The sequence below is a fragment of the Spea bombifrons genome, chromosome 6 (assembly GCF_027358695.1).
Source record: "Spea bombifrons isolate aSpeBom1 chromosome 6, aSpeBom1.2.pri, whole genome shotgun sequence".
Classification (NCBI taxonomy): Eukaryota; Metazoa; Chordata; class Amphibia; order Anura; family Pelobatidae; genus Spea; species Spea bombifrons.
The window spans coordinates 50,039,748-50,053,678 of NC_071092.1; the positions used below are offsets into that span (position 1 = coordinate 50,039,748).

The 13,931-nt window shown below is 45.5% G+C and overlaps 1 protein-coding gene across 1 annotated transcript; it reads right to left on the reverse strand.

The window, feature by feature from the left end:
- Window positions 1-460: 460 nt before the first annotated feature.
- Window positions 461-13,066, reverse strand: LOC128500984 (atrial natriuretic peptide receptor 2-like). Its single transcript, XM_053470356.1, has 25 exons — window positions 12,965-13,066; window positions 12,810-12,860; window positions 12,488-12,578; window positions 12,084-12,216; window positions 11,838-11,982; window positions 11,282-11,284; window positions 10,576-10,677; window positions 10,167-10,269; window positions 9,720-9,865; window positions 9,251-9,320; window positions 8,929-9,076; window positions 8,494-8,580; window positions 8,038-8,178; window positions 7,695-7,816; window positions 7,333-7,471; window positions 6,333-6,381; window positions 5,918-6,046; window positions 5,540-5,659; window positions 5,333-5,426; window positions 4,530-4,617; window positions 4,148-4,287; window positions 3,677-3,829; window positions 3,155-3,253; window positions 2,368-2,459; window positions 461-639 (listed from the first exon to the last, which is right to left on the reverse strand). The coding sequence occupies exons 1-25, from the start codon at window positions 13,064-13,066 to the stop codon at window positions 574-576; spliced, it is 2,613 nt and encodes an 870-aa protein (XP_053326331.1). The 3' UTR covers window positions 461-573.
- Between the last annotated feature and the right edge of the window lie 865 nt (window positions 13,067-13,931).

Sequence of the window (13,931 nt, forward strand, 5' to 3'; positions counted from 1 at the left end):
GGATCGATGCTACCGCGGGCCTTAATCTGGATCGATGCTACCGCGGGCCTTAATCTGGATCGATGCTACTGGGCGCAGGCTTGACGAACTTCTTTCAGCTTTTCTATGTTCCCCTCCCCGCCTGGCTCTCTGCTGCTGACCAGGCAGGACTAAAAGGGGCAGCATTTTATTTTTTATCCGTTGAATGACTCTTTAGGGGGTCGCGTGAAAGTGTCTCTGTGACGAGAGGTCGGCTGCAGCTAGCGGGGTAATACGGCATCTGCCCCAAGAGCCAACAAAATGTTCCATACATTAAAAATAAAAGTTCTCTGTCCCGGCCCTGCCGTTCTCTGCCCCGGCCCTGCCGTTCTCTGGCCCGGTCCTGCCGTTCTCTGGCCCGGTCCTGCCGTTCTCTGCCCCGGTCCTGCCGTTCTCTGCCCCCACTCTTTAGACGCTTCTTACAGACCCCGGCAAACACTTGTTTTTAGGCATTATCTAATAGAAACTATGTTTTAATCTCTACCTATTCAGTTAATATATAACGATGTAGGAGCCGCGCTGGTTTAACAGATGGCCCCAAACACTCATTTCATGTTAAATCTTCACATTTCTTTTGTGGGCCTTTCCTTCCAGCCACCAGGTTACCATGGTACCTTTACCCTGAAAAGAAATAAACATTTCAATGTTATGGATTTCATCTCAAAAACAGCTAAATTGGTTATATATATATACTCACGGGAGCCAGTAGGGGGTAGGAGTGGATTTACCGTATTTGCTCGATTATAAGACGAGGTTTTTTTCAGAGCAAATGCTCTGAAAAATACCCCTCGTCTTATAATCGGGGTCATCTTCTAATCAGACCTCAAATAGAGGTCTGATTAGGAGACTAAGATCCAGATCCCCCGCACCGCTGCAGGGGACCTGGATCCTCCTGTCGTCGCCCCCCCCCCCACACACACACACTTACCGGTGCTTCCGGAGGTGAAGTTGGCAGCGGGGGTTTGTATGCGTCCGTCGCAAATACCTTCCCCGACTGTCAGAGATCAGAGTTCAAGAGTTCCTGATCTCTGACAGCCGGGGAAGGTATTTGCGACGGACGCATACAAACCCCCGCTGCCAACTCCACCTCCTTCCGGCTGCCGCGGAATGAGATGTCAACCCGCTGCCCCGGCAATACAGCAGGAAATTGGAAGCACCGGTAAGTAAGTAAGTGTGTGTGTGTGTGTGTGTGTGTGTGTGTGTGTGTGTGTGTGTGTGTGTGTGTAGGGCATTTCTGGAATGCCTTACACCCCTATATGCCACTCTGGCACTTAGGGGGTTAAAAGGCATATTATGGGGCAGAGTGGCATATAGGGAGGTATTTCAGGAGGCAGAGTGGCGTTAAGGGGGCATTTAATAGTGCACTCTGCCTCCTGAAATGCCTTATACCTCCCTATATGCCACTCTGCCCCATAATATGCCTTTTAACCCCCTAAATGCCAGAGTGGCATATAGGGGTATAAGACATTTCTGGAGGCAGAGTGCTCTATATAATGCCTTTTAACTCCCTTAATGCCACTCTGCCTCCTGGAATGCCTTATACCTCCCTATATGCCACTCTGCCCCATAATATGCATTTTAACCCCCTAAATGCCAGAATGGGATTTAGGGGTATAAGGCATTTCTGGAGGCAGAGTGGCACATAGGGGGTCAAAAGGCATACCATGGGGCACAGTGGCATATAGAGGGTTAAAAGGCATATCATGGGCCACAGTGCCATATTGGTGCGGCAAGCCTGGGGGCAGATGTGCGTAACTGGGGGACAGGTTGGAAAATACAAGAAATAAAAACAAAAAAAAAATATTTTTCTCAATCTTAGCTTTTATTAAAAAAAATAGTTTACATGAATTAACATTTACTGGTAAAACTTTTTTCCTTTGGGGTCGTCTTATATTCAGGCTTTTTCTTTTTTTCCTAAGTTAATATTCAGATTTTGGGGGGTCGTCTTATAATCAGGGTCGTCTTATAATCGAGCAAATACGGTACTTCTGCGCAGGATCCGGTAGGGTTTTTTTAGTGGAATATTTAGTACTGCGCTGGATCCTTTAGGGTTTTTTGGGGGAAGATTTAGTACTGCACTGGATCCAGTAGGGTTTTTTGGGGGAAGATTTAGTTCTGCACTGGATCCGGTAGGGTTTTTTGGGGGAAAGTTTTAGTACTAAACAGGTTTTGTGGGTAGCTTATCTTTATGAGCTAAAGAAGATTTGACATAAAGGGGTTAATATAGGAATTGCAGGAAAGTTTTGATTAATTTAAGTGCCGTGTCGGGGGCAGGGTAACTCAGCATCCGGGCCAGCAGCTCTCCATAGGCATGGACAACTCCGACAGTCCTTGTGCCTTTATCTTTACCTTAACATCCAGTGTCCCCCGGCAGCTGAGGACAAAGCCACCAAACTCCTGGAGCAGGTCGGCGGTGCTGGAACTACACTGGATTTTTAAGGCTAAGGAAAAGGATTGAAAACCTGTCATTTACTGCAGATTTTACTAGTGTGCTTTAACGTTACATGCGTGTTTATTCCTTTGCTGGCGCATTAACGTAACATGCGTGTTCATTCCTTTGCTCGCGCTTTAACGTAACATGCGTGTTCATTCCTTTGCTGGCGCATTAACGTAACATGCATGTTCATTCCTTTGCTGGCGTGTTAATGTAACATGCATGTTCATTTCTTTGATGGTGCATTAACAAAACATGCATGTTCATTCCTTTGCTCGCGCTTTAACATAACATGTGTGTTCATTCCTTTGCTGGCACATTAACGTAACATGCGTGTTCATTCCTTTGCTCGCGCTTTAACGTAACATGCGTGTTCATTCCTTTGCTGGCACATTAACGTAACATGCGTGTTCATTCCTTTGCTGGTGCATTAACGTAACATGCATGTTCATTCCTTTGCTGGCACATTAATGTAACATGCGTGTTCATTCCTTTGATGGTGCATTAACAAAACATGCATGTTCATTCCTTTGCTGGCGCATTAACAAAACATGCGTGTTCATTACTTTGCTGGCGCATTAACAAATTATGCGTGTTCCTTCCTTTGCTGGCAGACTGTTAATGTCTGTTGATGACAATTGGCGCCCTTGGATGTGCGAACGGGGCCAATTGTACCTCTCTTAGTGTGACCCGTGTTTGTACCTTCGCTGTTTGACTCCATTCTTGAAGCTGTGTTCACGGTATCTCCAAACAAACAGTAACGCGGCATTTTAGTCCCAACAACCCCAGCGACAACTGGACCTTCATATAAAGGGACACAGATATGATAGTTTCTAATATGACCCAATTATGGAAGCGGTTTACTTGGAACATAAATGACACTGAGCAGCACAGTACAGATACGTGTAAACTACATGCATGCGCAGCACGGTACAGATACGTGTAAACTACATGCATGCACAGCACGGTACAGATACGTGTAAATTACATGCATGCGCAGCATGGTACAGATACGTGTAAACTACATGCATGCACATCACGGTACAGATACGTGTAAATTACATGCATGCGCAGCACGGTACAGATATGTGTAAACTACATGCATGCACAGCACGGTACAGATACGTGTAAATTACATGCATGCGCAGCACGGAACAGATACGTGTAAACTACATGCATGCGCAGCACTGAACAGATACTGGGTGCTACACGCATGGCCTTTACCTGAGTGAATACCAGCTCGGATCTTCAGTTTAGTGTCTGGTATGTGTGGAATCTGAAAGCTTTGGCAAACCGCAACCATGTCAAGCGCCATGCTGGCAATCTCAGCCGCGTGGTTTATGCCATTCTCTTTGGGGACACCGGATACAACCATGTCTGCAGGACACGGGTTCACAGGTCAGCTTAACCATACGCGGAACTGGGATTCATTAGCGACCCGCTGCCTCCACAACACAGTATTTATCATGGAAACGGAGCCCAAGTAATATGGAAGCCAATTGCTGCAGAACTACAAATCTTTTCCCTTAATAAATATGACCCTTAGTTTAAGCTCGGACCCTTTCCTTAAGTGGGGTATATGGGTAAATCACCGTGAATTGACACATTCAATTAATATTGTGGAGGAATCCGGTAATACCTTCTGTTCTAAAGCAGTCACACAGCCTGGAGTTATCTAATGAACTCAATACTTACATGCGTCTCCTATGGTCTCCACCTTGTAAACATCATAATTGTCGATAATATCATCAAACTGAGTATACAGCTTGTTAAGAAAATTGACCACCTGGTGGGGCGTGCTGGCCCCCGACAGAGAGGTGAATCCCACAATGTCACTGGTACAAAGAGACACACATTAGTGTGACGTCCATGAGAAATCAGATACGTGTAAAGAAAACCGTCTATCCCGCAAATATTGACTTATTATTTTTACAGTTTGGGCTTCCCTCCAGAATTTGACCTTAAAAGGGAATAAATATTTCACAAAGGATCCACTCTGAGTGATGTCAGTGATCCAGATTACATCATATTACATCTACTCGCCAGAATGATGTCACATATGATGTCATGTAATAACCTGAAGTAGATAGTGGCGTTTGCATAGCTTTGCGCTTCACAGGTCAGCCCTTGGCGCAGGTCGTCAGCGACAGGTTTTGGGAGCATGCCTGGAAACACAAAATGATGGAGGCAGATTAATGCGGCGTGCGTGGCAAAGGTAAGAAAGGAAGAATTGGACTGGACCGTCTGCCCGCTTTACTCGAAGGGCCACATTGTGCTTTAGTGTGGTGGTCAGGATGGTGGTCTGGTGAGGGAAGACCAGAGAATCTCCCCAACCGACCTAAGATCACTGCTGTCCGCAAGTGGCAAGACATGTAATAGCCATTCAATGTATGAACCGGTGTGATTCACACACATGGACCGTAAATGCAATCTGACATTTTCAGCATATTTTTTGTTGTCTTCAGTGCCAGGGTAAGAATGCTGGACTACAACAGTTGAATGAAATGAATATGAATGAGTCTCCGCACCACCCCGAACCTGAACTTAAATCATCTCTGCGCCACCCTAAACCGGCACATAAATCATCTCCGTGCTACCCCAAGCGGTGTGTAAATTACCTTGGCGCCACCCCGAACCTGTGCGTAAAAACATCATGTCTGCACCACTTTTCATAGGAGTAAAAACAAAACCCCCCAGTGCTGCACCAGGATTTTTCGCAGTTTTGAAATGTAGAGGCCGCTTCTGTTAAAGGGCACCTGAGCCTCGTTTGATTTATATTTATTTGGGGTGAACGTCTATAATTTTTTTGTGTATTTGGCCACCCCATGTCTTGATCACTGAGTGGTTGGATCAGTCAGCCCACCGTGAGCAGCTACTCACTGTACAGAAGCCGATCAGTCTTTTGCTTTTCTTGTAACAGATCTTGTGTTCTTTCCGCCACGATGGTCTCCAGGTGTTTGCTGTACTTCTCCATCTGCACAACCATCCAACGCGGTTATTAAAAGAAAACAGACATGCCCTAAACATGAGCTGGGGCAGATGTACCCTACACTGGGATATCTATACCTCTTTGTGTCTCCCACTCACCAGAGTCATCATCATGTCCACAGGGCTCACTTTGTGAGGATTCATCTTGTCCAGGATCTTCTTTATTTGCTCAAATGGGGGCCGCGCCATCGGATTATGGGACCAACATCGTTTAATTAACTTGAACAAGCAGACTAAAGTCAAATTTAGGTGACGTCAAAACCAAAAAACACTTAAAATTCCCAGAATTATTGCTTAAAAATAATTTTGGTTTAAAAAATCCTGATCCCATCGTAATACTTGTTAATGCTGTGCGTTGTCCTGACACTGATTATTACTGCCCCCTGTTAATACTCTGGGTCACTTGACACTGGGTAATACTGCCATCCCATTGACCTGAGGGATATGGCTTCACCGCTCCGTTAAAGTAACGCCTACCTCGGAATAATCCGCCGGATCCGGGCAATCGTGGTCGTGTTTTCCTGAGCCCAGGTCGGGGATGGGTGGTCTCCAGGACACATCATTAAGGAAAGCATCTCCTGGCTGTAACTGGGGAAGAGATGACAACTCAACAGACAGACAGAGATATATGGAGAAAACGCCATCAGATGAAGCGAAAACGTCTCCATCCTGTCCCTTCATTGTTACCCAGCCACTCGGCCCTGAGCCGCTAACTGCAGCTGTCAGCTTTTCTTCTTTACAAAATCAAATAAAAATCTAACACGCTGTTTATTATTCTTTACACGGAGACATGGGACCTCGCTTACATACATGAAGTATAAATGCTGCCTTATTTCTTGTTGTTAGTAACAATCAAAAGTGATACCAGCCCCTAAGTAGTTAATAAACCAACCAGAAAAGGATCACATCTGCCAGCGATTTCGACGAGGATAATGGCATAGCTGGGGGGGAAAAAAACAGATGTATTTAGAAAAATATTAGGAAGCAAAATGTGAGGATGTGAAGCCACGTGGGAAATTAGTCAGAGGATTTAAAAACCAACGGGTGAAACGGGCAACAAGTGACCAGGATTTGTAAGCAAAATCCATGGACATTCTTCATGCAGTTATCTACAGTGGATATAAAAAGTTAATTCTGAACAAAGGCACGGCCCCCAGTAATGAGGGGGTCCGCACATTTATGCAACCAGGCTATTGTGAGGTTTTTTTTGTCCCCCTCAAAGATTTCAGTTTGTTTTGCAAATGAATAGTTTGCGTTATCGGTCACATTAAAGGTGGAAAAAGTTCTGATTTATCTTTGTCTCATTCTGTAAGATCACAAGAAGCGGGCACTTTAACAGCGGCGTGTAGACTTTTTATATCCATTGTAAGTGGCCAGGTGGATGAGGGGTGGCCGGTGTCGCACACTACTGGACCCTATGGAACTGTGGGAAATGTTTCTTCAATTCCATACTGATAATGTTTTGCTAAAGGGTATTATTCACTAAAACAAAATGGTTTGTATTTTTATGCCCCCAGTATGACAGATGCATATTATTGCATTTAACACTTTTGATGTCTTTGTGACAATGGACATAATAGTACGTCTCAGAATTCACAAATACACGATCATGATCCTGTCTTTTAGATTCAGGAGCCAGCTGTCTATCCCATGCATGTTTACATTCCCTTATTTCCTCACTCTACCACTTCTGCTGGGAGGCTGTTCTATTTATCTACCAGTAAAGTAAAACAGTGGGAAGCCTCAATGAGGCCACTGTCAGCAAAAACAGGGACATACAATCAATCTAAATTATTACTGTTATTAATAATAAATTGTCAGGAAGCCCAGAGAGGGTACGGCTGGCACAGTGTGCACCAGAGGGCAGCTGCTCCTCCAGAAGACATTTTCACCTGTAAACGTCGGCTGCAGGTGTTGGGGTCCCACAGGTGCTGTTGCTGAGGTTGGCCTCCGGAGGGCAGTAGAGGCGCGCTGGTTTTTTCTCTATAAGTTCCTTGAGCTCATCTTTTCTGTAAATCATCAGCCCGTGATCTGAAAGAGACAATATTGTAATATATATATATATATATTAAATCTAAATTAATGAAACATCACATTTTGAATAGATTAAAACTACTGTATAATATAATATAATGTGAAATCCGCCCTAATCTGAGGACGTTTATTGTACCAATTGTGTGTTTACTGTTAGTGACCATTCTTCACACTTTTTTCCCATATTGCCCATAATTTCATATTTCACCAGCAAAAGTACCAGAGATTTTGCAAACCCAACGGTCGTCTATGACACAGTTGTATGAGGTCAGTCGACCATGGTAGATCTTATGGTGGTGAAGGTACGCCATCCCCCGAGCAATGTCTGTAGCAAAAGATAATCTGTAGGGGGTAAAAAGGATGGGTATTAATCGTGGGACTGGCCATGAGGAAGTCCCCTACTGTACTCCCCAGTCACCATTCACCCAATCTCACTGCCCCATCCCCTTACCATTCATTAATCCTCATTTTACTGCCCCTTCTCTAACCATATTTTAAGTATTTAGAGTAACTTTTTTACTGTTGGTTTACCCCCAGAATATATGTATATATAGTTTACTCACCGAAACCCCCAGTTTAAAGGGACATCATCATTCAAGAGGACATCAGCCAAACTCCCTTTGGGGCAATATTCTGTAACTATGAAAATGTTTCCTTCCACTGAGCCTCCAAAGAATTTAGAAATGTTCTGGTGGTCCAGTTTCCTGCAGATTCAGAATTTTAGGAAATGATTTGCAAAAATACGGCTAAAGCTGAAACTCCTGAATAATAAAAGATGGAGGTGCCATCGTGGCCACCACAAGTGCGGAATGATTTGGGTCTATGGGGCTTTCTGTGCATCAAACTCGTATAAAGAGAGCTCCTGGAACTTGAAAGAAGCTGTAGGGTTCCTGTTACCTTGTTTAATGAAACAATATCGGGGTCCAGAAAGTTCCCTTTATCAGCCCTGAGGGTATTTTGTTTTGTTGAAGGGGGAGTTCTTGCACCTCCAGTATTTATACAGACAGGAATCTACTCACCGGACCTGCTGAACTTCCCTTCTGATCACTTTGGAAATAGTGAAATTGTTCTTATATATTCTCTTCACAGCGACGATTCGCCCGTCGCTGCAGAGAAAGGGAGGACATTTCGCAGATTACCAGATGGTTTCGTTACAAAACTGCCGCCTCTCCTTTTGCTTCAGAAACAATTAATATAAGGAGATAAAATACTGAAACGTTTTCGCGAAGCAAAATCTGGACATGGTCTGAAATTATGTTGGACTAGCATTGAGTGGCACATGGCTAGCGTGCGGGGGCATTTGGCCGAGGGTGGACAGGGTTACTGTACCCTTTCACCCCTGCAGTGTCCTAGGAAAGACGTACCCTGGGCAAATTTCCACTGCCTAAAGGGAGAGCTCCCAGAATATTAAAACATCCCTATAAGTGCAGCGGCCGGTGTTACCCGGTACTCACTAGATTCCGGTTTGGATGAAGCTCTGTGTGGCCGACTCGCATATAAACACCATGTTGGACGGTCTCTCCTCCCGGTGACTCGGCATCAACGAGTTATTATTCTGCTTCAGACTAAGGCTGCTCCCGAGCTCGCTCCAGAACGTGTCCCCTGAGGAGCATATTGTGCAAAAAGCTAGCTTGAGCAGGACCTCCTCACCTTTAGTTTCTGTCCAAATTGTTATGTGGTGCGCTAATGGCCTAGTCTCGTTTACCCGTTGTACAGCGCTGCGGAATATGGTGCTGTATGAATTGCATAATAATAACCGGGAGATAAAAGACATACCGGGTAACTCCTTCACATCAAGGATCCAGCTCTCATCCCAAAGCATCTTCTGTTTCTGGTACTGGAACCACTGAGCAGAAATAAAACCGGACCGGTTAATGAACATCGTCTCCCCGTATCGCTAAATATGTATAAATTAGCATAATCCCACTATTTAACTGCATAAAACATCATCAGATGCTGGACGTCGCTTTTATATATTTTTTACATATCTTTTTCAGTTGGGGTCGGACTCCCAGATTGTGAAAATAAAATGTATCGACGGCAGGGCCCTGGGATCGGATCAGAGCAGACGAGGCTGCTGATCCCGCTGCGCAGGAACACCGCAATGCGCTACGAGTACGTCCGTTTTGTGAATAACCCCAGCTCTGCCGTATACATCAGTCTCACTTTAACGTGAAGTATTCGAAACTGTGACAGAACGGTAAAAAACCTTAATATTTACAAGTTAGATGAAAAATAAAATCACCACGATGACGGATATAAATCCGCAGCAGATCAGCGCGAGGGGAAGTCCGATGGAGACCTTCACAGACATTGCCATTGGACATGGACCGCAGTCGGCTGGACACAGAGCGCAGCTCTCGCTGGTGGTGCAGACGCCATCGCCACAAACTGTGAGGAACGTGCAGAACATTTATACGGAAAGAGATACACGTGGAATAAAACAGATTACATGCTTCACGAAACGCTGACACGGTTACCAGAAAAACTTGTGACTGCTGAAAACTAATAATAAAGGTAATAATGCCTTTCTCTTCTCTTAGAGCGCGTTCTATTTGCTCGGACAGCTCATGTTGAAGAATCGTTACAATTTGGGCGCCCTGTAGTAAAAATGGCTTCTCATTGGCTGGGTTCATGGCGGGGTTATTATGACTAGCGTGCGCCGGGTTATAACGACCGATGTGCGCGGTACCTTTGCCGCTGAGGACAGTGGATTTGGCCTCTAAGGCTGCGTGCATACGGCCGACCTTGATGTGAGCAATTAGGGAGGTTACACCCAAATTTACCAGAACCACCTGAAATAAAATAGAAATATATATATATATATAATATCCAATCAACACATAAACAGTGGCCAATAATGTCATGAATCGCTTGGTTGTGTATATATATTATTTATTATATAATTGGCTCTATGGGTTTAAGGCTATTTCTCTCAGAAGATATGTCAGGGACTACTCCTTTTCTTCTAATGTCACTTTTTCCACCCCGACGGGCTGTGACATTTTCTAGAGTTGGAGGTCAAGCGAGGCTGCACCCGAAGCATGCGGAGAGAAGGCCGGCGGTGCTGTGGTTGGAAGACGCATTGAACCTGCATTTACCTTCGACGTCCAGTTTCCTTGAGTCATTTTGCCGGCCTGGGAAACCGTGTGCGTCACAATCTTCCCATCATCCGGGATCCACGGGCCACAGATCCCACGTTGCTGCATGGCACCAGAGAGCTTGTTACATGAATCTTCACATAGTGCCATTAAAAACCATCTAACTACATGTTTATCCAGACCCCGGCCACCATGTAACCTCTACATCGGGTGCTGCTTGAATTGTGATCTTTCCTAACCACCTTGGCCTCCGGCACTGGAACGTGGCTGGTGTCTTCCGACCCTTCCTCTCCTGCCGCTCTCTCTCTTATGGTGGCCTCCATCTCAGCCGCTCACTTCTCGTTACCAACTGGACCTTTCAGTCCCTCCCCCTCTCTCTCTCTTTCTCTCCTTTTAAAGGTCACTCTGTCTCTCTTCTCTCCACTCTGTTTGACCACCTTCATTCTCATGGCATCCATGACATTGGATCAAGTCATACCTCTCGGATCGTGCCTTTACTGTCTCGTTATCTGGAACTTGTTCCCTTCTGATAAGACGCTCTCTTGGTATTTCTCAGGGCTCACTTTCAGGATCTCTACTTTGCACATCTACACCTCTTTGGACAATTTATACCTTCCTTTGGCTTCCACTACCAACTATACGCGGATGACACCCTAATCCATATCTCCTCTCCTGACCTTCTGCGCTCTCTCCCAACTCACCTCACCGTCTGTCTTTCAGAAATAACATAATGGATGGCGTCCTGTCGCCTAAAGCTCAACATCTCCAAGTCTGAGTTTATGGTGATCCCGCCATCCACTCCTTCCAATTCCTGACATCCAACCAACAGACAACAGTTCGCTGCCTTTGGTGTCACACCTGACTGTCCTCCATCCCGCACATCCAGTCCCTCACCAAATCCTGCTGCCTTCACCTGAAAAACATCTCCCGCATCTACCCCTTCCTCACACAAGTAACGACCAAAATACTAACCCACTCCCCTGTGATATTCCCTCTGGATTATTGCAACGAGATGGACACGTTAAAAAAGACACACACAGTGACACACAGCAACACATACACAATGGCACACACAGAACGCCGAACATATCAGGACAGCTTGGCTAAGGCGTTGGAGACTGCAGCGACTCCGGTCTCATCCCCGGGACCTCGGTTTCTGATGGAGAGGTGAACAGGTTCCTGGGGATAACTTTGGGCGAGGAGAGCGAGTCTCCCGCCTGGATTCACTAATCAGACACACAGTTTAGCAGCGGAAGCCTCACCATGAACGCCAGCGGGCAGGAGTGTATGTTGGCGTGATAAATGCAGCAGTTCTCTGCCGTGGCGTATTTCCAATCTGACGGGCATTCCACCTGCTCACAGAAATGTTTGGCCACGCTGGCATTGCTGCGGTGAAAATACACGGGACTGGTCAGCCTGGCAGTAAATACAGAGCATCAACCAAACCCACCCGAGAAATAAATGGCAGAAACCAAAAACACATTAACGAGGAACAGAGGCCAAATCACCTAAATTCTAAGACTTTTTGCCGGACGGCTTTCTGGTAGAAACTGTCGGGAACGGAGACCGAGTAGGTGACGTTAAACTCCTGGCCGGTGGCGACCTTCTCAGGGGGGCGATCGATCCAAGTCATCTCAAGACCTACAAGAGCAATGCTGACCATTAACCCCTGCAGTGCTGTTTTAATGGCTGCTGACCCCTACAGTACTGCTGTGCTGACTATTAATCTCTAGAGTACTTAGCCATTAACCCTTACAGTACTACAGCACTGACCACTAATCTCTACAATAATTGACGTTAACCCTTAATGTACTATGTAAGGGCACTATGCATTGCACCCGCTGAGTCTGATTAATTGATATCTAATTAATGAGACTCTACTCTCACCCATGTAAACCCGTGACACACGCACCCATGCAGTCGATCATGTTTTGCTCGTTTGGCTGCTCCTCCGGCCAGCAGTCAAACTCCGTGTTATCCAGGTCATGCCAGCAACCAACCATCTGAGACAAAATACCGTGGAAGTAATGTCATAATGGCACATTCACAATAAAAAAATGAAAATCGCATTATATGGCGGAAAAAGGGGACTTTCTCAAGCCAATGAAAAACCAAACTTAAGCTTTTTCTGACACAACTTTAATACGTTATCATGCTGCGCATGACCTGTAAATCCAATCGTTAGAAGGGACTTCATTACATGTTACATATGTGCAAGGGCACGATTCGCTTACCGTACAGAGGAGCAGCTGGAAGCCAGTAATTAGCAGCATTCGGTCCGGCAGCTGTAACACAAGACAATAAAATGACTGTTATCTCAGGTGCCACGGAGTACACCTGAAAGCACCTGCCTGCCACGGAAGATTCGCGGCACTGATCTCACATTTACCCGAAGACGTGTCCAGAACATGGATGAGCTCTTCAGGCGTGTGATCGTTGGTATGACATGGAAAGGTATATCCAAACGTGTGATCCTAAGTATAACATGCATGTGACACGGGAAGGCACACAGACGTGACACGGAAGAGACAGCACTGTGTATACTTGTGAGCTTTTTGTGTTATATGAGCAGGACGCTGGGTCACATGCTCAGTGATTACTGGTTCCCAGGGGCCACAACTAATCTACAGGATTTAGAGGCTCCAGAGGTTCTTATTTTTGGAATTATACCCATTATGGTTATTCCTTAGTAAGAACATTTGGCGGTCATTCTAATGACAGCGTCGCTTTGACTGCCTTCATTGCCATGTATCGCCAGCGTGAGATGGACACATAGACAGCAGATTTGGCCCCATCGGCCCACCTAGTCGCTCGTTTCTCTGTAATCAGTCATTGGTCTCGTCTTAGATTCAGGAGCCGTATGTCTATCCCATGCATGTTTAATACCCTCACTGTATTACCCTCTACCACTTCTGCTGGGAGGCTGTTCCCACCCTGCACCCTTATCTTACAGCAAAGGGTGGGATAATATAACAGGGGTAGTTCATAAAAATGTGTAACAGGATGACATTATGGCTGCCTTGAATGATGGGAGATGTGATCTGTACAGGAAGGGAACGTGTTAATTGGCGGTCTCCGTAAACACTTTTATCTGCTTTGCTTTCAGCGATCGCAGAAACCAAAGATTTGAGTAAAACGATTCTTGTTCAGACCAAGGTCGTCTTCCATCTCTGACAGCACAGATACTGAGGATAACGAGATAAATTAGACATTTGGGAAATAAGTCTTAATCCGGCAGCTGTTCCCTCCAGCGAAATGCCCGGCTTATTGTCCCTAAAGGGATTTTTTTGTCTCTCTTGTAAAGCTTGTTGCACCTCCGTGGACACGTCCAAATAATTTATAATTCCAGGAAAAGA